Raw genomic sequence first — 22,932 nt, 5'->3', positions numbered from 1 at the left:
CAGGGGAGTGGCTTTCCATGGGAAACACTCTCTGCTATCACAGTCTACACTATCAGTCCCTATCAGTCCCAAGGGGAGAAAAAACCTCCTCCTGGGACAGCCTGTCCAGCATGTGATTATCAGGACCATGGAAGGCACAGCTAGATAGTCACCCTACAGCCTGTATGTAAAGTATGCCATTGGTTGGGATAACGGCTATACTGCATCACAATATTACAATCGCATTACTACTACTAGTCAGCAATGTGAAGTATATTCTATATAGAATATATCAGTTTAGTAAGCGCACTATAATGTATTTTGGACATTACAGAAAATTAACAGAAATAAACAAAAATGTTTGCAATTTCCATTTAGGGACTTTTTGTAAACCTAATTCTAGTAGGCCCTACACACTGGGTGATAATACTCAAAGATATGAACAATCTCGTTCATTATTGAATGAGATATCGTTCATATCTTTGAGAGTGGAGGCACCAGCGATGAACGATGCGCGGCCCCGCGCTCGTTCATCGCTGGTGCCCCATCGGCTGTGCATGCAGGCCAATATGGACGATCTTCGCTCCCCCCGTCACTGCCCCCCCCGTCGCTGGGTCGCCCGTCGGCCGTGTCCGCCGTTGGGCAGCTCGGCGGCGGATCGCTCAATGTGTAGGGCCCTTAAGTCTCTGGGTAATGACCAACAACAATAAAAACACTCAGTAACATAAAAGAATCAGGATATATCTGGCAGAATTGAAAGTACTTACCTGGTTCAAACACCTTTTTGTCTGAGTAGAGGTAAACAGCCACCAGAATCCCAATCAGTGCAACCAGTGCTTTTTTTAATAGAGCCATGTAAGGAGATGGATGTCAGCTGTGAACTGAGAAACCACACACTTGAAATCGCATGTGCTGCAGGGAATGAATGGAGCTGCTGAGGAGGCTGAGCTTGTATAGTTACACAAACATGGGTTTGGCCTGTTTATCAGGAAAGTCCAAAGGCAGTCTCTTGCTATCTTCACCAGGCCTCTCACAACATATACTGCATCTGCCAACCCCAGTTCTGATTTCTTACTCTGAATCTGCTTTTCATTATTATTTAACTTGTGACACAGATATTTCATGTTTAATTGTAATTAACAGCAGTTAATTTAGAACAGATTTATTTTCATATAGCTACTGTTATAAATAAACAGACATCCGTGATGATAGGAGTTTTAGGTAGGCTGACCATATTATCCCTTTAACCTGGGACACTCATGAATTACACAGGTTCTGTGGCTGCTTAAAACCAGGTGAAATGCAGGCTTGTAGTCAGCCAGCCACAGAACCTGTGTAATTCATGAGTGTCCCAGGTTAAAGGGATAATATGGTCAGCCTATTTTAGGGGGTAATTCAGACCTGATCGCTGCTGTGCATTTTTGCACAGCGGGCGATCAGGTCTGTACTGCGAATGCGCCGGCACGTCGGACGACTGCATCGGGCATCGGTGCATAGCGATGGGATGGTGGGAAAAAAGCAATAGCAATGTGACTGACGGGAAGAGGCCATTTGTGGGTGACAACTGACTGTTTTCTAGGAGTATTTGGAAAAACGCAGGAGGGACCAGGAGTTTAAAAGGAGGGAGGGTTTCTGCCCCGATCATCGCAGCAGAAGAGTCCTGGATTGAGCAGAGACTGCACAAACTCATGTTTGTGCAGCTCTGCTACAAATGTGATTGCACAACTGCACACAGCAAATACCCTCCCCTGTAGGCGGAGACTACCTGATCGCAGGGATGCAAATAACGCACCCTAGCGATCAGGTCTGAATTACCCCCTTAATTCATTCATTGCTGAGACCTGATGCAGAATGAATTGACACTGTTTAGATCAGTGAATTACAGTGTACAGTAGATGATGCTAGATCAGTCCCTCCATTGTCATCCACAGATTCAGCCCCCATAGGTTTCCGTGGGGGCTGCTGTGCTGCCGCATTTACCAAGCTCTGGAATGTGCAGCAATCTGGAGCTTGGCCGTGATAGGATGCTTATAGTAACCTATTGGTTAGGTAACTAATTCACAATTTTTTTTCAGAGAAGGAGCCATGCATGCGCAGTATGCGCTGTGGACCCGACTTTATGCTGTCACACTGCTTCCAGCTTTTCACCAGGATGGACTCTTATCAGAGCACCTCTCCTGGCAAGAGAACATTGGTAAGTGCGTGAAAAAATATTAATTTTCACATTGCAATTTGGGCAAAACATCTATCCACATTTAAAATGCAGATTGTGACAAATATGGAACATAGGGGGTAATTCAGAGTTGATCGCAGCAGCAAATTTGTTAGCAGTTGGGCAAAACCATGTGCACTGCAGGGGGGGGGGGGCAGATGTAACATGTGCAGAGAGAGTTAGATTTGGGTGGGTTATATTGTTTCCGTGCAGGGTAAATACTGGCTGTTTTATTTTTACACTACAATTTAATTTCAGTTTGAACACACTCCACCCAAATCTAACTCTCTCTGCACATGTTACATCTGCCCCCGCTGCAGTGCACATAGGGGGTAATTCAAAGTTGATCGCAGCAGGAAATTTTTTAGCAGTTGGGCAAAACCATGTGCACTGCAGGGGGGGCAGATATAACATTTGCAGAGAGAGTTAGATTTGGGTGGGTTATATTGTTTTTGTGCAGAGTAAATACTGGCTGCTTTATTTTTACACTGCAATTTAGATTGCAGATTGAACACACCACACCCAAAACTAACTCTCTCTGCACATGTTATATCTGCTTCCCCTGCAGTGCACATGGTTTTGCCCAACTGCTAACAAAGGGGGTCATTCCGAGTTGTTCGCACGCAAGCTGCTTTTAGCAGCTTTACACACGCTAAGCCGCCGCCTACTGGGAGTGAATCTTAGCTTCTTAAAATTGCGAACGAAAGATTCTCAAAATTGCGACCACACACCTCTTAGCAGTTTCTGAGTAGCTCCAGACTTACTCGGCATCTGCGATCAGTTCAGTGCTTGTCGTTCCTGGTTTGACGTCACAAACACACCCAGCGTTCGCCCAGACACTCCTCCGTTTCTCCAGCCACTCCCGCGTTTTTCCCAGAAACGGTAGCGTTTTTTCGCACACACCCATAAAACGGCCTGTTTCCGCCCAGAAACACCCACTTCCTGTCAATCACATTACGATCACCAGAACGATGAAAAAACCTCGTAATGCCGTGAGTAAAATTCCTAACTGCATAGCAAATTTACTTGGCGCAGTCGCACTGCGGACATTGCGCATGCGCATTAGCGACTAATCGCTCCGTTGCGAGAAAAAAATACAGAGCGAACAACTCGGAATGACCCCCAAAGATCCTGCTGCGATCAACTCAGAATTACCCCCATGGTTTTGCCCAATTGCTAACAAATTTGCTGTTGCGATCAACTCTGAATTAGGCCCATAATGGGGGTAATTCCAAGTTGATCGCAGTAGGAATTTTTTTAGCAGTTGAGCAAAATCATGTGCACTGCAGGGGGGGCAGATATAACATGTGCAGAGAGAGTTAGATTTGGGTTGGTTATGTTGTTTCTGTGCAGGGTAAATACTGACTGCTTTATTTTTACACTTCAATTTAGATTGCAGATTGAACTCACCACACCCAAATTTAACTCTCTCTGCACATGTTATATCTGCCCCCCCTGCAGTGCACATGGTTTTGCCCAACTGTTAAAAAATTTCCTGCTGCGATCAACTTGGAATTACCCCCAATGTCTTAAGAGTTGTTATATACCTGCAGAGAGATGACAATCCAGAGACTGCTACAGTAGTGCCATTCTCTTTTATGACTTGTACACTGAAACTATTTCCTTGATTATTTTATAACTGTTCAAAACCTTTACACTAGTCTGTTACGTTATCAAAACCAATCTGTTTTTACCACCTAACAGAAAGATAAAGGGCCTAATGCAGACCCGAACGCTGCAAGGGCAGCGATCGCAGTCTGTAGCCCTTTCTGGAGTGCGCACACGCAGTAGCCACACTGTGCGTGCGCACCCAGTGAGATGCGAAAGCATCTCACTGATGTGATCGCCCCTGCCTGATTGACAGGCAGAGGCGGTTACGGGGCAGGAAGGGGCGTGCCAATGGCGTTATAATGCAGTTGGTGGGGCGTGGTCCGGACAACGCAGGCTTGTCCAGACTGCTGCGGGGGCGGACCACGGCAACTGTGTGATGTCACACGCAGCCGCTGCGACCCAGAACGCGGTGGGTAGCCACTTGGCGGGTGCAAAAGCATCGATGGGGGGTAGTGCCTGACATGCGGAGTGGACTAACCCTGTGCTTGGTAACCCATAGAATAGACGGGCTCTGCAGGAGACAGGGCACTTTAAGAAAGAAATTAGGATACTGGTGTGCACTGGCTCCTCCCTCTATGTCCCTCCTCCAGACCTCAGTTTGAATCTGTGCCCGGACGAGCTGGGTGCACCTTTGTGAGCTCTCCTGGGCTTGCTAAAAAAAGAAAGTATTTTGTTAGGATTTTTTATTTTCAGAGAGATCTGCTGGCAACAGACTCTCTGCTACGTGGGACTGAGGGGAGAGAAGCAGCCCTACTCACTAGAAGATAGGTCCTGCTTCTTAGGCTACTGGACACCATTAGCTCCAGAGGGATCGTACACAGGCACCCTTGGTCGTCCGATCCCGGAGCCGCGTCGCCGTCCCCCTCGCAGAGCCAGAAGACAGAAGCCGGCGTGAGAAGCAAGAAGACTTCGAAATCGGCGGCAGAAGACTCCAGTCTTCATATGAGGTAGCGCACAGCACTGCAGCTGTGCGCCATTGCTCCCACACTAAACCCACACACTCCGGTCACTGTAGGGTGCAGGGCGCAGGGGGGGGGGGGGCGCCCTGGGCAGCAATTGGGTACCTCTTGGCAAAAGCAGCATATATACAGTTGGGCACTGTATTTATGCATGAGCCCCCACCATTATTTTTACACAAAACGCGGGACAGAAGCCCGCCGCTGAGGGGGCGGGGCTTCTTCCTCAGCACTCACCAGCGCCATTTTCTCTCCACAGCTCCGCTGAGAGGAAGCTCCCCAGGCTCTCCCCTGCAGAATCACGGTAGAAAGAGGGTAAAAAGAGAGGGGGGGCACATAAATTTGGCGCAAAAACAGTATATACAACAGCTACTGGGTTAAGACTAAGTTACTGTATGACTCCTGGGTAATATAGCGCTGGGGTGTGTGCTGGCATACTCTCTCTCTCTGTCTCTCCAAAAGGCCTTGTGGGGGAACTGTCTTCAAATAGAGCATCCCCTGTGTGTGTGGTGTGTCGGTACGCTTGTGTCGGCATGTTGACGAGGAAGGCTATGTGGAAACAGAGCGGGTACAAATGAATGTGGGGTCGCCGCCGACGGCGCCGACACCCGATTGGATGGATATGTGGAAGGTTTTAAATGATAATGTAATTCCTTGCATAAAAGGTTGGATAAAGCTGAAGCCTTGGGACAGTCAGGGTCTCAACCCATGCCTGATCCTATGTCGCAGAGGCCGTCAGGGTCTCAGAAGCACCCACTATCCCAAATTGTTGACACAGATATCGACACGGATTCTGACTCCAGTGTCGATGGCGATGATGCAAAGTTGCCGCCTAAAATGGCTAAAGCCATCCGTTACATGATTATAGCAATGAAAGATGTGTTACACATCACAGAGGAAACCCCAGTCCATGACAAGAGGGTTTATATGTATGGGGAAAAAAGGCAAGAGGTGACCTTTCCCCCTTCACATGAGTTATGTGAAAAGGCTTGGGAATCTCCAGATAGGAAACTGCAGATTTCCAAACGGATGCTTATGGCGTATCCTTTCCCGCCAACGGACAGGTTACGCTGGGAATCCTCCCCTAGGGTAGACAAAGCTTTAACACGCTTATCCAAGAGGGTAGCCCTGCCGTCACAGGATACGGCCACCCTAAAAGATGCTGCGGATAGAAAGCAGGAGGGTATCCTGAAGTCTATTTATACACATTCAGGTACCCTGCTAAGGCCAGCAATTGCATCGGCCTGGATGTGTAGTGCTGTAGCAGCATGTACAGATACCTTATCTGAGGAACTTGATACCTTGGACAAGGATACTATAATACTGACCCTGGGGCATATAAAAGACGCTGTCCTATATATGAGAGAAGCCCAAAGAGACATTAGCCTACTGGGCTCTAGAATAAATGCTATGTCGATTTCTGCCAGAAGGGTCCTGTGGACTCGGCAATGGACAGGCGATGCCGACTCAAAAAGGCACATGGAGGTTTTACCTTATAAGGGTGAGGAATTGTTTGGGGACGGTCTCTCGGACCTGGTCTCCACAGCTACGGCTGGAAAGTCAAATTTTTTGCCATATATTCCCTCACAACCTAAGAAAGCACCGTATTACCAAATGCAGTCTTTTCGATCACAAAAAGGCAAGAAAGTTTGAGGTGCGTCCTTTCTTGCCAGAGGCAGGGGTAGAGGAAAGAAGCTGCACAATACAGCTAGTTCCCAGGAACAGAAGTCCTCCCCGACTTCCACTAAATCCACCGCATGACGCTGGGGCTCCACAGGCGGAGCCAGGCCCGGTGGGGGCGCGTCTCCGAAATTTCAGCCACAAGTGGGTTCACTCACAGGTGGATCCCTGGGCTATAGAGATTGTGTCTCAGGGATACAAGCTGGAATTCGAAGTGATGCCCCCTCACCGTTACCTCAAATCGGCCCTGCCAGCTTCCCCCATAGAGAGGGAAATAGTGTTAGCTGCAATTCACAAATTGTATCTCCAGCAGGTGGTGGTAAAGGTTCCCCTCCTTCAACAAAATCCCTGAACATATACCTGAAAAGGTTCAAGTTCAAGATGGAATCGCTCAGAGCGGTCATCGCAAGCCTGGAGGAGGGGGATTTTATGGTGTCTCTGGACATAAAGGATGCTTACCTTCATGTCCCCATTTATCCACCTCATCAGGAGTACCTCAGATTTGTGGTACAGGATTGTCATTACCAATTCCAGACGTTGCCTTTTGGTCTGTCCACGGCACCGAGAATATTTACCAAGGTAATGACTGAAATGATGGTGCTCCTGCGAAAGCAAGGAGTCACAATTATCCCATACTTGGACGATCTCCTCATAAAGGCGAGGTCCAGAGAGCAGTTGCTGATCAGTGTAGCACGCTCCCGGGAAGTGTTACAACAGCACGGCTGGATTCTGAATATTCCGAAGTCGCAGCTGATTCCTACGACGCGTCTGCCCTTCCTGGGCATGATTCTGGACACAGACCAGAAGAAGGTTTTTCTCCCGACGGAGAAGGCGCAGGAACTCATGACACTGGTCAGAGACCTCTTAAAACCAAAACAGGTGTCGGTGCATCACTGCACGAGAGTCCTGGGAAAGATGGTGGCGTCATACGAGGCCATTCCCTTCGGCAGGTTCCATGCGAGGACTTTTCAGTGGGATCTGTTGGACAAGTGGTCCGGATCGCATCTACAGATGCATCGGCTGATCACCCTATCCCCCAGGGCCAGGGTGTCTCTTCTGTGGTGGCTGCAGAGTGCTCACCTTCTCGAGGGCCGCAGATTCGGCATTCAGGACTGGGTTCTGGTGACCACGGATGCAAGCCTCGGAGGGTGGGGGGCAGTCACACAGGGAAGAAATTTCCAGGGTCTGTGGTCAAGTCAGGAGACTTGTCTTCACATCAATATCCTGGAACTAAGGGCCATATACAACGCCCTAAGTCAAGCGGAGACCCTGCTTCGCGACCAATCGGTGCTGATTCAATCAGACAACATCACCGCAGTGGCTCATGTAAACCGCCAAGGCGGTGCAAAGAGCAGGGTGGCGATGGCGGAAGCCACCAGAATTCTTCGATGGGCGGAGAATCACGTACGAGCACTGTCAGCAGTGTTCATTCCGGGAGTGGACAACTGGGAAGCAGACTTCCTCAGCAGGCACGACCTCCACCTGGGAGAGTGGGGACTTCATCAAGAAGTCTTCACGCAGATTGCAAGGCGATGGGAACTGCCACAGGTGGACATGATGGCGTCCCGCCTCAACAAAAAGCTACAGAGGTATTGCGCCAGGTCAAGAGACCCTCAGGCGATAGCTGTAGATGCACTAGTGACACCGTGGGTGTTCCAGTCGGTTTATGTGTTTCCTCCTCTTCCTCTCATACCCAAGGTGCTGAGAATCATAAGAAAAAGAGGAGTGAGAACAATACTCATTGTTCCGGATTGGCCAAGAAGGACTTGGTATCCAGAGCTACAAGAAATGCTCACAGAGGAGAGGACCCATGGCCTCTACCTCTAAGACAGGATCTGTTACAACAGGGGCCCTGTCTGTTCCAAGACTTACCGCGGCTGCGTTTGACGGCATGGCGGTTGAACGCCGGATCCTAGCAGAAAAGGCATTCCGGATGAGGTTATTCCTACGCTGATAAAGGCTAGGAAGGACGTGACGGCTCAACATTATCACCGTATATGGCGAAAATATGTTGCTTGGTGTGAGGCCAGGAATGCCCATACGGAGGGATTCCAGCTGGGCTGTTTCCTTCACTTCCTACAGTCGGGAGTGACTTTGGGCCTAAAATTGGGGTCAATTAAGGTCCAGATTTCGGCCCTATCCATTTTCTTTCAAAAAGAACTGGCTTCTCTGCCTGAAGTTCAGACGTTTGTGATAGGAGTGCTGCATATTCAGCCCCCGTTTGTGCCTCCAGTGGCACCTTGGGATCTTAACATGGTGTTGAGTTTCCTGAAATCACACTGGTTTGAGCCACTTAAAACCGTGGAGTTAAAATATCTCACGTGGAAGGTGGTCATGCTATTAGCCTTGGCTTCGGCTAGGCGTGTGTCAGAATTGGCGGCTTTGTCACATAAAAGCACCTATCTGGTTTTCCATATGGACAGGGCAGAATTGCGGACTCGTCCGCAATTTCTGCCAAAAGTGGTGTCATCTTTTCATATGAACCAACCTATTGTGGTGCCTGTGGCTACTCGTGACTTGGAGGATTCCGAGTTACTGGATGTAGTCAGGGCTTTGAAGATTTATGTAGCCAGAACGGCTAGAGTCAGGAAAACTGAGTCGCTGTTTATCCTGTATGCATCCAACAAGCTGGGTGCTCCTGCTTCAAAGCAAACTATTGCTCGCTGGATCTGTAACACGATTCAGCAGGCTCATTCTGCTGCTGGATTGCCGCTTCCAAAATCAGTAAAAGCCCACTCCACAAGGAAGGTGGGCTCTTCTTGGGCAGCTGCCCGAGGGGTCTCGGCATTACAGCTTTGCCGAGCGGCTACTTGGTCAGGTTCAAACACTTTTGCAAAGTTCTACAAGTTTGATACCCTGGCTGAGGAGGACCTTGTGTTTGCTCATTCGGTGCTGCAGAGTCATCCGCACTCTCCCGCCCGTTTGGGAGCTTTGGTATAATCCCCATGGTCCTTACGGAGTCCCCAGCATCCACTAGGACGTTAGAGAAAATAAGATTTTACTTACCGGTAAATCTATTTCTCGTAGTCCGTAGTGGTTGCTGGGCGCCCGTCCCAAGTGCAGACTTCTTCTGCAATATTTGTATATAGTTATTGCTTAAATAAGGGTTATGTTATGGTTGCATCAGGGTTATCTGATGCTTTGTTGGTGTTCATACTGTTAACTGGGTATGTTTATCACGAGTTATACGGTGTGATTAGTGTGGCTGGTATGAGTCTTACCCTGGATTCCAAAATCCTTTCCTTGTACTGTCAGCTCTTCCGGGCACAGTTTCCTTAACTGAGGTCTGGAGGAGGGACATAGAGGGAGGAGCCAGTGCACACCAGTATCCTAATTTCTTTCTTAAAGTGCCCTGTCTCCTGCGGAGCCCGTCTATTCCCCATGGTCCTTACGGAGTCCCCAGCATCCACTACGGACTACGAGAAATAGATTTACCGGTAAGTAAAATCTTATTTTTTGCTAATGACTGTAAGACTGTAGTGCTAAAGTTGCATATATAGCACATCCTGCATTTTTAATGTAGTTGAGATGTGTAAATATTAGAGATGAGCGGGTTCGGTTCGTTGAGATCCGAACCCCCCCGAACTTCACCTATTTTATACGGGTCCGAGGCAGCCTCGGATCTTCCCGCCTTGCTCGGTTAAACCGAACGAGGCCGAACGTCATCATCCCGCTGTCGTATTCTCGCGAGATTCGTATTCCATATAAAGAGCCGCGCGTCGCCGCCGTTTTCCCTCGTGCATTGGAGATTGAACGGAGAGGACGTGGCTACGTTCTCTCCCTGAAAAGCTCCATATCTGTGCTCATTGTGCTGAAAATATCTGTGCTCAGTGTGCTGCAAATATCTGTGTTCAGTGTGCTGCAAATATCTACGTTCTCTGTCTGAAAACGCTCCATATCTGTGCTCAGTGTGCTGCAAATAGCTGATCAGTGTGCTGCATTGTGAGGACCACCAGTATATAATTATAGTACAGTACAGTACAGTAGGCCATTGCTGTATCTTGCAGCTCCGTGTCAGACTCAGTTCTAGACAGTATCCTGATCATCAGTGCTCAATATCTGCTGCATTGTTGTGTGACCAGTATATATATATTATATATAGTAGTATAGTGCAGCATTTTGGTGACCACCAGTGTAGTAGTACAGTACAGTAGTCCATTGCTGTATCTTGCAGCTCCGTCTCACTTCAAGTATCCATATCTGTGCTGCATTGTTGTGAGCAGTATATATAGTAGTACAGTGCAGCATTTTGGTGACCAACAGTATATAGTTGTACAGTACAGTAGTCCATTGCTGTATCTTGCAGCTCTGTGTCACTGCAAGTATCCATATCTGTGCTGCATTGTTGTGAGCAGTATATATAGTAGTACAGTGCAGCATTTTGGTGACCAACAGTATATAGTTGTACAGTACAGTAGTCCATTGCTGATCTTGCAGCTCCGTGTCACTGCAAGTATCCATCCATATCTGTGCTGCATTGTTGTGAGCAGTATATATAGTAGTACAGTGCAGCATTTTGGTGACCAACAGTGTATAGTTGTACAGTACAGTAGGCTATTGCTATTGATATAATAATATTACTGGCATATAATTCCACACATTAAAAAATGGAGAACAAAAATGTGGAGGGTGAAATAGGGAAAGATCAAGATCCACTTCCACCTAGTGCTGAAGCTGCTGCCACTAGTCATGGCAGAGACGATTCAATGCCATCAACGTAGTCTGCCAAGGCCGATGCCCAATGTCATAGTAGAGAGCATGTAAAATCCAAAAAACTAAAGTTCAGTAAAATGACCCAAAAATCTAAATTAAAAGCATCTGAGGAGAAGCGTAAACTTGCCAATATGCCATTTACGACACGGAGTGGCAAGGAACGTCTGAGGCCCTGGCCTATGTTCATGGCTAGTGGTTCAGCTTCACATGAGGATGGAAGCACTCATCCTCTCGCTAGAAAACTGAAAAGAGTTAAGATGGCAAAAGCACAGCAAAGAACTGTGCGTTCTTCTAAATCACAAATCCCCAAGGAGTGTCTAATTGTGTCGGCGGTTGCGATGCCTGACCTTCCCAACACTGGAAGGGAAGAGGTGGCTCCTTCCACCATTTGCACGCCCCCTGCAAGTGCTGGAAGGAGCACCCACAGTCCAGTTCCTGATAGTCAAATTGAAGATGTCACTGTTGAAGTACACCAGGATGAGGATATGGGTGTTGCTGGCGCTGAGGAGGAAATTGACAAGGAGGATTTCTGATGGTGAGGTGGTTTGTTTAAGTCAGGCACCCGGGGAGACACCAGTTGTCCGTGGGAGGAATATGGCCATTGACATGCCTGGTCAAATTACAAAAAAAAATCACCTCTTCGGTGTGGAATTATTTTAACAGAAATGCGGACAACAGGTGTCAAGCCGTGTGTTGCCTTTGTCAAGCTGTAATAAGCAGGGGTAAGGACGTTAACCACCTAGGAACATCCTCCCTTATACGTCACCTGGAGCGCATTCATCAGAAGTCATTGACAAGTTAAAAAACTTTGGGTGACAGTGGAAACAGTCCACTGACAACTAAATCCCTTCCTCTTGTACCCAAGCTCCTGCAAACCACACCACCAACTCCCTCAGTGCCAATTTCCTCCTTAGACAGGAACGCCAATAGTAATGCAGGCCATGTCACTGGCAAGTCTGATGAGTCCTCTCCTAACTGGGATTCCTCCGATGGATCCTTGAGTGTAACGCCTACTGCTGCTGGCGCTGCTGTTGTTGCTGCTGGGACTCGATCGTCATCCCAGAGAGGAAGTCGGAAGACCACTTGTACTACTTCCAGTAAGCAATTGAACAAATACAATAATAGCCACCCACTGACACACAACACAGAACAACAAGGTTCCTATCTCTGTCCGTGGGATACAGGCGCAGATGCTACTTCTAATTAATATAACTGGTCAACAAGAATAAACAACTTATATGCAGCTCCCACTTGGCAGTCTGAACAAATACCAATGAGTTAATTACAATAAATATATAGATAGAGAGCGCATGCAGTTTTAATTAATTTAATTATATTTTTTAAAAAGACAAAAAATGTCTAATCAACATATGCATATTAATACTTTAAAAATACCATGAGAACAATACCATCTATTGTGATGTAACAATATTATTAATTTTCCACACCTAGAAAGTCCACATTACTGTATCAGCTTGTAATTACAATTTGGTAATAGTTTGGATTCCAAAATCACTTTTGTGGCAGCTTAAATAGCTATAATAGCTGTCTGTCCCGCATCATCCAGAGCCACTCACTTAGATGGTTAATTTTTATATATTTATTCAAAGGAACGTAATGAGTCCTGCAGCAGTAGGATTAATTCCGAGTCTCATACCATTCAATCATGCAAACAGGTATCAGTATATGCTCAGATTCGTTGTCACATATATTTGCATATAATAAATTTGTAACTGTTGTAGATTCAAGAACCGTGTCTCACCTCCTCTGTTTCCAGAATACTTTGTAGCCCACCGTACTAAACTCCTGCTGGGACCATTGTTAACCCTTTCTCATGGTAAAGATGACACAGACCAAAAAGCCGGCTCCCAGCTGCAGCGCCGTGCTGTTACGCTATCCCCGTCACAGCCGTCCTTCTCCTCTTGGCCGTAGCACAGGCCACCTATGTATGATCTCTGGAGCGGAACTCAGCTCCCGGCTGCAGCGGCGTGCCGCTAGATAGTACCTTGCTGGGGCTGTGTGTCTTGCTTCCACGGAGGTTGTTAGGCGGACATAATGGGTGGATGTCACTGGACTTGATGCGGCAGGCTTAAGGCGGTGTGTGTAGTCCCACGATCCGAGGGTTTGTATCAGAGTACTAAAGCAGAGTACACTTAACGCGTTTCTCCGTTGTACAAATCTAACGGTTTCATCAGAAGACGATCTGGATGATGCAGGACAGACAGCTATTATAGCTATTTAAGCTGCCACAAAAGTGATTTTGGAATCCAAACTATTACCAAATTGTAACTACAAGCTAATACAGTAATGTGGACTTTCTAGGTGTGGAAAATTTATAATATTGTTACATCACAATAGAGGGTATTGTTCTCATGGTATTTTTAAAGTATTAATATGCATATGTTGATTAGACATTTTTTGTCTTTTTTTAAAATATAATTAAATTCAGTAAGCAATTGACTGTCCAACAGTCCTTTGCGAGGAAGATGAAATATCACAGCAGTCATCCTGTTGCAAAGCAGATAACTCAGGCCTTGGCAGCTGTGTTGGTGTTAGACGTGTGTCCAGTATCCACCGTTAATTCACAGGGACTTAGAGAATTTCTTGAGGTAGTGTGTCCCCGGTACCAAATACCTTCTAGGTTCCACTTCTCTAGGCAGGCGACACCGAGAATGTACACAGACGTCAGAAAAAGAGTCACCAGTGTCCTAAAAAATGCAGTTGTACCCAATGTCCACTTAACCACGGACATGTGGACAAGTGGAGCAGGGCAGACTCAGGACTATATGACTGTGACAGCCCACTGGGTAGATGTATTGCCTCCCGCAGCAACAACAGCAGCAGCGGCACCAGTAGCAGCATCTCGCAAATGCCAACTCGTTCCTAGGCAGGCTACGCTTTGTATCACCGCTTTCCATAAGAGGCACACAGCTGACAACCTCTTACGGAAACTGAGGAACATCATCGCAGATTGGCTTACCCGAATTGGACTCTCCTGGGAATTTGTGACATCAGACAACTCCACCAATATTGTGCGTGTGTTACATGTGGGCAAATTCCAGCACATTCCATGTTTTGCACATACATTGAATTTGGTTGTGCAGAATTTTTAAAAAAATGACAGATGCTGTCGGTGGCCCGAAGAATTGCAGGCCACTTTCGGCATTCAGCCACCGCGTGCCGAAGATTGGAGCACCAGCAAACACTCCTGAACCTGCCCCTCCATCAGCTGAAGCAAGAGGTGGTAACGAGGTGGAATTCTACCCTCTATATGCTTCAGAGGATGGAGGAGCAGCAAAAGGCCATTCAAGCCTATACATCTGCCTACGATATAGGCAAAGGAGGGGGAATGCACCTGACTCAAGCGCAGTGGAGAATGATTTCAACGTTGTGCAGGGTTCTACAACCCTTTGAACTTGCCACACGTGAAGTCAGTTCAGACACTGCCAGCCTAAGTCAGGTCATTCCCCTCATCAGGCTTTTGCAGAAGAAGTTGGAGAGATTGAAGGAGGAGCTAAGACGGAGCGATTCCGCTAGGCATGTGGGACTTGTGGATGGAGCCCTTAATTCGCCTAACCAGGATTCATGTGTGGTCAATCTGTTGAAATCAGAGCACTACATTTTGGCCACCGTGCTCGATCCTAGGTTTAAAGCCTACGTTGTATCTCTCTTTCCGGCAGACGCAAGTCTGCAGAGTTTCAAAGACCTGCTGGTGAGAAAATTGTCAAGTCAAGCGGAACGTGACCCGTCAACAGCTCCTCCTTCACATTCTCCCGCAACTGGGGCTGCGAGGAAAAGGATAAGAATTCCGAGCCCACCCGCTAGCAGTGATGCAGGGTAGTCAGGAGCGAGTGCTGACATATGGTCCGGCCTGAAGGACCTGCCAACGATTACTGACATGTCGTCTACTGTCACTGCATATGATTCTGTCACCATTGAAAGAATGGTGGAGGATTATATGAGTGACCGCATCCAAGTAGGCACGTCAGACAGTCCGTACGTATACTGGCAGGAAAAAGAGGCAATTTGGAGGCCTTGCACAAACTGCCTTTATTTTACCTAAGTTGCCCCCCCTCCAGTGTGTACTCCGAAAGAGTGTTTAGTGCAGCCGGTCACCTTGTCAGCGATCGGCGTACGAGGTTACTTCCACAAAATGTGGAGAAGATGATGTACATCAAAATGAATTATAATCAATTCCTCCGTGGAGACATTTACCAGCAATTGCCTCCAGAAAGTACACAGGGACCTGTGATAGTGGATTCCAGTGGGAACGAATAATACTCTGTGAGGAGGGGGATGTACACAGTGAAAGGGGTGAGGAATCGGAGGATGATGATGCCTCTGTAGAGCCAGTTTGAGCAAGGAGAGATTGATTGCTTCTTTTTTTGGTGGGGGCTCAAACCAACCAGTTATTTCAGCCACAGTCGTGTGGCAGACCATGTGGCTGAAATGATGGGTTTGTTAAAGTGTGCATGTCCTGTTTATACAACATAAGGGTGGGTGGGATGGCCCAAGGACAATTCCATCTTGCACCTCTTTTTTTATTTATCTTTGCATCATGTGATGTTTGTGGCCAATTTTTATAAGTGCCATCCTTTCTGTCATTGCAGTGCCACTCCTAGATGGGCCAGATGTTTGTGCCACCCTCTTGGGTCGCTTAGCTTAGTCATCCAGCGACCTTTGTGCAAATTTTCGGACTAAAAATAATATTGTGAGGTGTGAGGTGTTCAGAATAGACTGGAAATGAGTGGAAATTATGGTTATTGAGGTTATTAATACTATACGGTCAAAATTACCCCCAAATTCTATGATTTAAGCTGTTTTTGAGGGTTTTTGAAAAAAACACCCGAATCCGACAAAAAAAATTCATGGAGGTTTTGCAAAACGCGTCCGAATCCAAAACACGGCCACGGAACCGAATCCAAAACCAAAACACAAAACCCGAAAAATTTCCGGTGCACATCTCTAGTAAATATCACCCATAATTGCAGTGCAATAAGGTAAATTACCATTTGCAGTTATGCTTCAGGTGCCGGGACAGAGCTTGCGACCAAGCTTTGTCCCAGGGAAGGATTAGAAGCATTGTGATAGCTAGTGCTGTCTCTATGTTTCTGTGTGCGGAACCTGCGGACTGAGGGGGTCATTCCGAGTTGTTCGCTCTGTAAATTTCTTCGCATCGCAGCGATTTTCCGCTTAGTGCGCATGCGCAATGTCCGCACTGCGACTGCGCCAAGTAAATTTGCTATGCAGTTAGGAATTTTACTCACGTTTTTTTCTTCGTTCTGGTGATCGTAATGTGATTGACAGGAAGTGGGTGTTTCTGGGCGGAAACAGGCCGTTTTATGGGTGTGTGGGTAAAAACGCTACCGTTTCTGGGAAAAACGCGGGAGTGGCTGGAGAAACGGAGGAGTGTCTGGGCGAACGCTGGGTGTGTTTGTGACGTCAAACCAGGAACGACAAGCACTGAACTGATCGCAGATGCCGAGTAAGTCTGGAGCTACTCAGAAACTGCACAGAGATGTATTTTCGCAATAATGCGAATCTTTCGTTCGCAATTTTAAGAAGCTAAGATTCACTCCCAGTAGGCGGCGGCTTAGCGTGTGCAATGCTGCTAAAAGCAGCTTGTGAGCGAACAACTCGGAATGACCCCCTGAATGCGCAAGTGTAGCTATTATGCTTTGCCTGCATCAGCGAGTGCTAATGAGGTGAGAGCCAGAGGGTGAAGTAACCCATAGACTACGCTGGGGCCAAGCTGTATTATGGAGCTTGATAAATAGGATATCTAAGTAGCCCCTACAGAAAGATATGAGGGGTTCTTTTGCTGTATGAAATGGAATGACATCTGCAGATATCAGAGATATCTGCTGAAATCTGTCATTACATCCTGGGGATGCTTTATATTTGCAGATATAAATATGTATAAACTATATAATTGGATGTACCAAAAACCTGGGCGCTGATTTAGAATGGCAGCATAAACACAATATATACAAAGTCACCACAACCTTGTAGAAACAAATGGTAAAACAATAAAAAGGTCCTTGTGTGGAGATGTGCCCTGTACTCCAGGCCACATCCCAGCAGCAGCATGCAGGGGATCTGTGTCCCCTGCGGGAAAACATGTACAGTATGACAGCGCTGTCGGTGTATAGCAGCGGCGGGTGTCCGGTGCAGGGACAGTGTATCGGTTCCCTGCACCGGATGAGAAGCAGCGCCGGGCAGCGGCGTGGCGGCGTTTCAAACTTGGCGCCAATTTGGCCGCCAATGAGAAGGGCCGCCCGTGTCTTTTCAAATACGGCGCCATCCGCGAGCCAATCACGGCTCGCGGGGTGCTGGCCAATCACAGGAGGGCGCGGCGAGCCAATCGGCGCTCGCCGCGTCATAGACCCCACCCCCGGTTTGTGACATCAGACGCCGGGCGGGAGTCTAAGCAAGAAGAAGCCGCGCTGAAGAGCTGTGAAGAGCCGGGCGGCGCGAGGAATAAGAGGACAGCGCGGTGGGAGGTCCTGAGGCCGCGGAAGAGGCGAGAAGACGCCGGGCTCCTGGAAGAAGATGTCCAGCGGTGGCTGGACTCGGAGGAGCGATGGCGGTGCCGCTAGCCAGGACGGGCCAGCGGCAGAAGAGCCCATCCAGGCCTGAGAAGTGCTGCAGCTGCACTAGGCCCAGGTCACCCAACGGGCCCCAAGTTAGGCGGGCGCTAGGCCCGTGGGTGATGTCAGGCCTCTGGCCTGTGCCCAATTATGGGCGCTAGGCCCAGTAAATAAGTTGTCCCCCAGGTAAATAAAGGTGGTACCGGGCACTAGGCCCAGGCCACCCCGAGGTGTATAGGTAAGCAGGCCCGCTTGGCCTGAGCCCCATCTAAGAAAGTGTACAGGAGGTGGGTAGGCTGTACGGCGCCCACCCCCCCAGCGGCAGGTAGGGATTTAAAGGGACAGCACCGTTTAATCTTGTACTCTAATATTGTTATGCGTGTTGTTACCATGCAGGGCAAAGTGTTTGTTTTAATGTTTGTACATAGTTTATGTTGCACCACCCACACGAGCTAGTTTGAGGGCTCTGTTCATGTAGCTAGTGTAGCGGACGCACACTAGGGTAGTTCTTGGCCCTGCACGGCTGTTTTCTCTGTACCTCCTTACAGGGACCTGTAAGTGGAGAAGATCGGAGTGCAAGACTTGTGATGGTGAGTAACACCTCTGGGGGTCATTCCGAGTTGTTCGCTCGTTGCCGATTTTCGCAACGGAGACATTAAGGCAAAAATGCGCATGCGCATGAATCGCAGTGCGCATGCGGTTAGTATTTTAGCACAAAACTTAGTAGATTTACTCACGTCCAAATTAAGATTTTTCATCGTTGAAGTGATTGGAGTGTGATTAACAGGAAGTGGGTGTTTCTGAGTGGAAACTGGCCGTTTTCTGGGAGTGTGCGGAAAAACGCAGGCGTGCCAGGATAAAACGCGGGAGTGTCTGGAGAAACGGGGGAGTGGCTGGCCAAACGCAGGGCGTGTTTGTGACGTCAAACCAGGAACGAAACGGCCTGAGCTGATCGCAATCTGTGAGTAGGTCTGGAGCTACTCAGAAACTGCTAAGAATTTTCCATTCGCAATTCTGCGAATCTTTCGTTCGATATTCTGCTAAGCTAAGATACACTCCCAGAGGGCGGCGGCCTAGCATGTGCAATGCTGCTAAAATCTGCTAGCGAGCGAACAACTCGGAATGACCCCCTCTGTCCGTGTGTCCTTTGATGTGTGTTTGTCCCTATCTGTCTCCCTTCCTTCAGGGCGAACGGTGAACCTTGCACGCAGGTGCAAGGTTGAATTTACACCTGGTGCGAGAGTACCGATAGATGAAATTCGGGCTCTGAGGCCGTGCGCCCAGGATGACCTTCACCTAGCCCGAAAGCTCCATTTTCCTCGGATTCGGAGGGCATTTCGGTCCACAGTTAGGAGGAACGGTACTCAGCAATCTCCTTTTCCCTAGGTCATCGTGTCCGGGTCCGACTGAAGATTTCCAGGTCCGGTGAAGGTTCTGGTACCTGAAGGTGAGAGAGTGCGGCACCTGGTGAGTAGTGAATCTACACCTGCACGGCAGCAGGCACTACACCGCACTGCCACCCTCTTACACTTACACCAAACTTGTTCCAGATATATTGTCCTTCAACCAACAGTCATTCAGTATGTCTCACAGATGTGGAGGTATGAAAAATGAAGAAAAGAGGGGTATAAATAACAACTCTATATAATGTGAAGATCAGGGAAGGTTGGTATTATCAAACCCTAATCCTCTCCCCAAAAGAGTGGGGTGCAGAAATCCTCTACAGTATGGGGCACCACCGTGATAACAAACAGAATAGTGGTGGTCATTCCGAGTTGTTCGCTCGGTAAATTTCTTCGCATCGCCGTGATTTTCCGCTTAGTGCGCATGCGCAATGTCCGCACTGCGACTGCGCCAAGTAAATTTGCTATGCAGTTAGGTATTTTACTCACGGCATTACGAGGTTTTTTCTTCGTTCTGGAGATCGGAGTGTGATTGACAGGAAGTGGGTGTTTCTGTGCGGAAACTGGCCGTTTTATGGGAGTGTGTGAATAAACGCTACCGTTTCTGGGAAAAACGCGGGAGTGGCTGAATAAACGGAGGAGTGTCTGGGCGAACGCTGGGTGTGTTTGTGACGTCAAACCAGGAACGACAAGCACTGAACTGATCGCAGATGCCAAGTAAGGTTGAAGCTACTCAGAAACTGCTAAGAGGTGTGTAATCGCAATTTTGAGAATCTTTCGTTCGCAATTTTACTATGCTAAGATTCACTCCCAGTAGGCGGCGGCTTAGCGTGTGTAAAGCTGCTAAAAGCAGCTTGCGAGCGAACAACTCGGAATGAGGGCCTTTGTTCTTACTTTCAATAGATATGCAGAATACTCATAAAGGTATCTTTAACTCTTATGAACACAAAACCATAGGTGAATTCATAACAGATGCTCACACTGCTTACGTGTTGACCTTGTTATTCAAGGCTCATAAAGGTTTCTTTCATTCCATTGCACATGAAAAAACAGTATAAAAACTTCTCGTGGCGTAGTATACTTAAAAAATAAGAATTTACTCACCGGTAATTCTATTTCTCGTAGTCCGTAGTGGATGCTGGGACTCCGTAAGGACCAAGGGGGATAGCGGCTCCGCAGGAGACTGGGCACAACTATAAAGAAAGCTTTAGACTACTGGTGTGCACTGGCTCCTCCCACTATGACCCTCCTCTAGACTTCAGTTAGGATACTGTGCCCGGAAGAGCTGACACAATAAGGAAGGATTTTGAATCCCGGGTAAGACTCATACCAGCCACACCAATCACACCGTATAACTCGTGATACAATACCCAGTTAACAGTATGATAACAACTGAGCCTCTCAACAGATGGCTCAACAATAACCCTTTAGTTAAACAATAACTATATACAAGTACTGCAGACAATCCGCACTTGGGATGGGCGCCCAGCATCCACTACGGACTACGAGAAATAGAATTACCGGTGAGTAAATTCTTATTTTCTCTGACGTCCTAAGTGGATGCTGGGACTCCGCAAGGACCATGGGGATTATACCAAAGCTCCCAAACGGGCGGGAGAGTGCGGATGACTCTGCAGCACCGAATGGGCAAACTCTAGGTCCTCCTCAGCCAGGGTGTCAAACTTGTAGAATTTTGCAAATGTGTTTGACCCCGACCAAGTAGCTGCTCGGCAAAGTTGTAGAGCCGAGACCCCTCGGGCAGCCGCCCAAGAAGAGCCCACCTTCCTCGTGGAATGGGCTTTCACTGATTTAGGATGCGGCAGTCCAGCCGCAGAATGTGCAAGCTGAATCGTACTACAGATCCAGCGAGCAATAGTCTGCTTTGAAGCAGGTGCACCCAACTTGTTGGGCGCATACAGGATAAATAGCGAGTCAGTCTTTCTGACTCCAGCTGTCCTGGAAACATAGACTTTCAGGGCCCTGACTACGTCCAACAACTTGGAAGCCTCCAAGTCTTTAGTAGCCGCAGGCACCACGATAGGTTGGTTCAGATGAAAAGCTGATACCACTTTAGGGAGAAACTGGGGACGAGTCCTCAATTCTGCCCTATCCATATGGAAAATCAGATAAGGGCTTTTACATGACAAAGCCGCCAATTTTGATACACGTCTGGCCGAAGCCAAGGCCAACAACATGACCACTTTCCATGTGAGATATTTCAAATCCACGGTTTTTAGTGGCTCAAACCAATGTGACTTTAGGAAATCCAACACCACGTTGAGATCCCAAGGTGCCACTGGAGGCACAAAAGGGGGCTGAATATGCAGCACTCCCTTAACAAAAGTCTGAACTTCAGGTAGTGAAGCCAGTTCTCTCTGGAAGAAAATCAATAGAGCCGAAATCTGGACCTTAATGGAACCCAATTTTAGGCCCATAGTCACCCCTGACTGCAGGAAGTGCAGAAATCGACCTAGCTGAAAATCCTCCGTTGGGGCCTTCCTGGCCTCACACCACGCAACATATTTTCGCCAAATGCGGTGATAATGGTTTGCGGTAACTTCTTTCCTAGCTTTAATCAGCGTAGGAATGACTTCCTCCGGAATGCCCTTTTCCTTCAGGATCCGGTGTTCAACCGCCATGCCGTCAAACGCAGCCGATCATTTCTTGAAGTTCCGGGTACCAAGCTCTTCTTGGCCAATCCGGAACAATGAGTATAGTTCTTACTCCTCTTCCCCTTATTATCCTCAGTACCTTTGGTATGAGAGGAAGAGGAGGGAACACATAAACCGACCGGTACACCCACGGTGTCACTAGAGCGTCCACAGCTATCGCCTGAGGGTCTCTCGACCTGGCGCAATATCTTTCTAGCTTTTTGTTTAGGCGGGACGCCATCATGTCCACCTGTGGCCTTTCCCAACGGTTTACAATCATTTGGAAGACTTCTGGATGAAGTCCCCACTCTCCCGGGTGGAGGTCGTGCCTGCTGAGGAAGTCTGCTTTCCAGTTGTCCACTCCCGGAATGAACACTGCTGACAGTGCTAACACGTGATTTTCCGCCCATCGGAGAATCCTTGTGGCTTCTTCCATCGCCGTTCTGCTTCTCGTGCCGCCCTGTCGGTTTACATGGGCGACCGCCGTGATGTTGTCTGACTGGATCAGTACCGGCTGGTTTTGAAGCAGGGGTTTTGCCTGACTTAGGGCATTGTAAATGGCCCTCAGTTCCAGAATATTTATGTGCAGGGAAGTCTCCTGACTTGACCATAGTCCTTGGAAGTTTCTTCCCTGTGTGACTGCCCCCCAGCCTCGAAGGCTGGCATCCGTGGTCACCAGGACCCAGTCCTGTATGCCGAATCTGCGGCCCTCTTGAAGATGAGCACTCTGCAGCCACCACAGCAGAGACACCCTGGTCCTTGGAGACAGGGTTATCAGCCGATGCATCTGAAGATGCGATCCGGACCACTTGTCCAATAGGTCCCACTGAAAGGTTCTTGCATGGAACCTGCCGAATGGAATTGCTTCGTAGGAATCTACCATCTTTCCCAGGATCCGCGTGCAGTGATGCACCGACACCTGTTTTGGTTTTAGGAGGCCTCTGACTAGAGATGACAGCTCCTTGGCCTTCTCCTCTGGGAGAAACACTTTTTTCTGTTCTGTGTCCAGAACCATCCCCAGGAACAGTAGACGTGTCGTAGGGATCAGCTGTGACTTTGGAATATTTAGAACCCAGCCGTGCTGTTGTAGCACCTCCCGAGATAGTGCTACCCCGACCAACAACTGCTCCCTGGACC

At 48.1% G+C, this 22,932-nt stretch overlaps 1 protein-coding gene across 4 annotated transcripts in view; it reads right to left on the bottom strand.

The window, feature by feature from the left end:
* HSD11B1 (hydroxysteroid 11-beta dehydrogenase 1) overlaps positions 1-22,932 on the bottom strand; it is a 94,126-nt gene that overhangs the window by 58,019 nt on the left and 13,175 nt on the right. Inside the window, exon 1 of one of the 4 annotated variants that reach the window (XM_063955339.1) lies at positions 747-923. The exons of the other annotated variants lie outside the window; for them this stretch is intronic. Coding sequence (XP_063811409.1) covers positions 747-834 — 88 coding nt within the window. The 5' untranslated portion in view covers positions 835-923. Of the gene's footprint in view, positions 1-746; positions 924-22,932 lie in introns of those variants that run through there. 4 annotated transcript variants of the gene reach the window in all.

Source organism: Pseudophryne corroboree, chromosome 2, assembly GCF_028390025.1.
Source record: "Pseudophryne corroboree isolate aPseCor3 chromosome 2, aPseCor3.hap2, whole genome shotgun sequence".
In the NCBI taxonomy this organism is placed as follows: domain Eukaryota; kingdom Metazoa; phylum Chordata; class Amphibia; order Anura; family Myobatrachidae; genus Pseudophryne; species Pseudophryne corroboree.
Note: the sequence above shows the minus strand (reverse complement) of the source record. Positions and strands in the feature narration are given on the sequence as shown.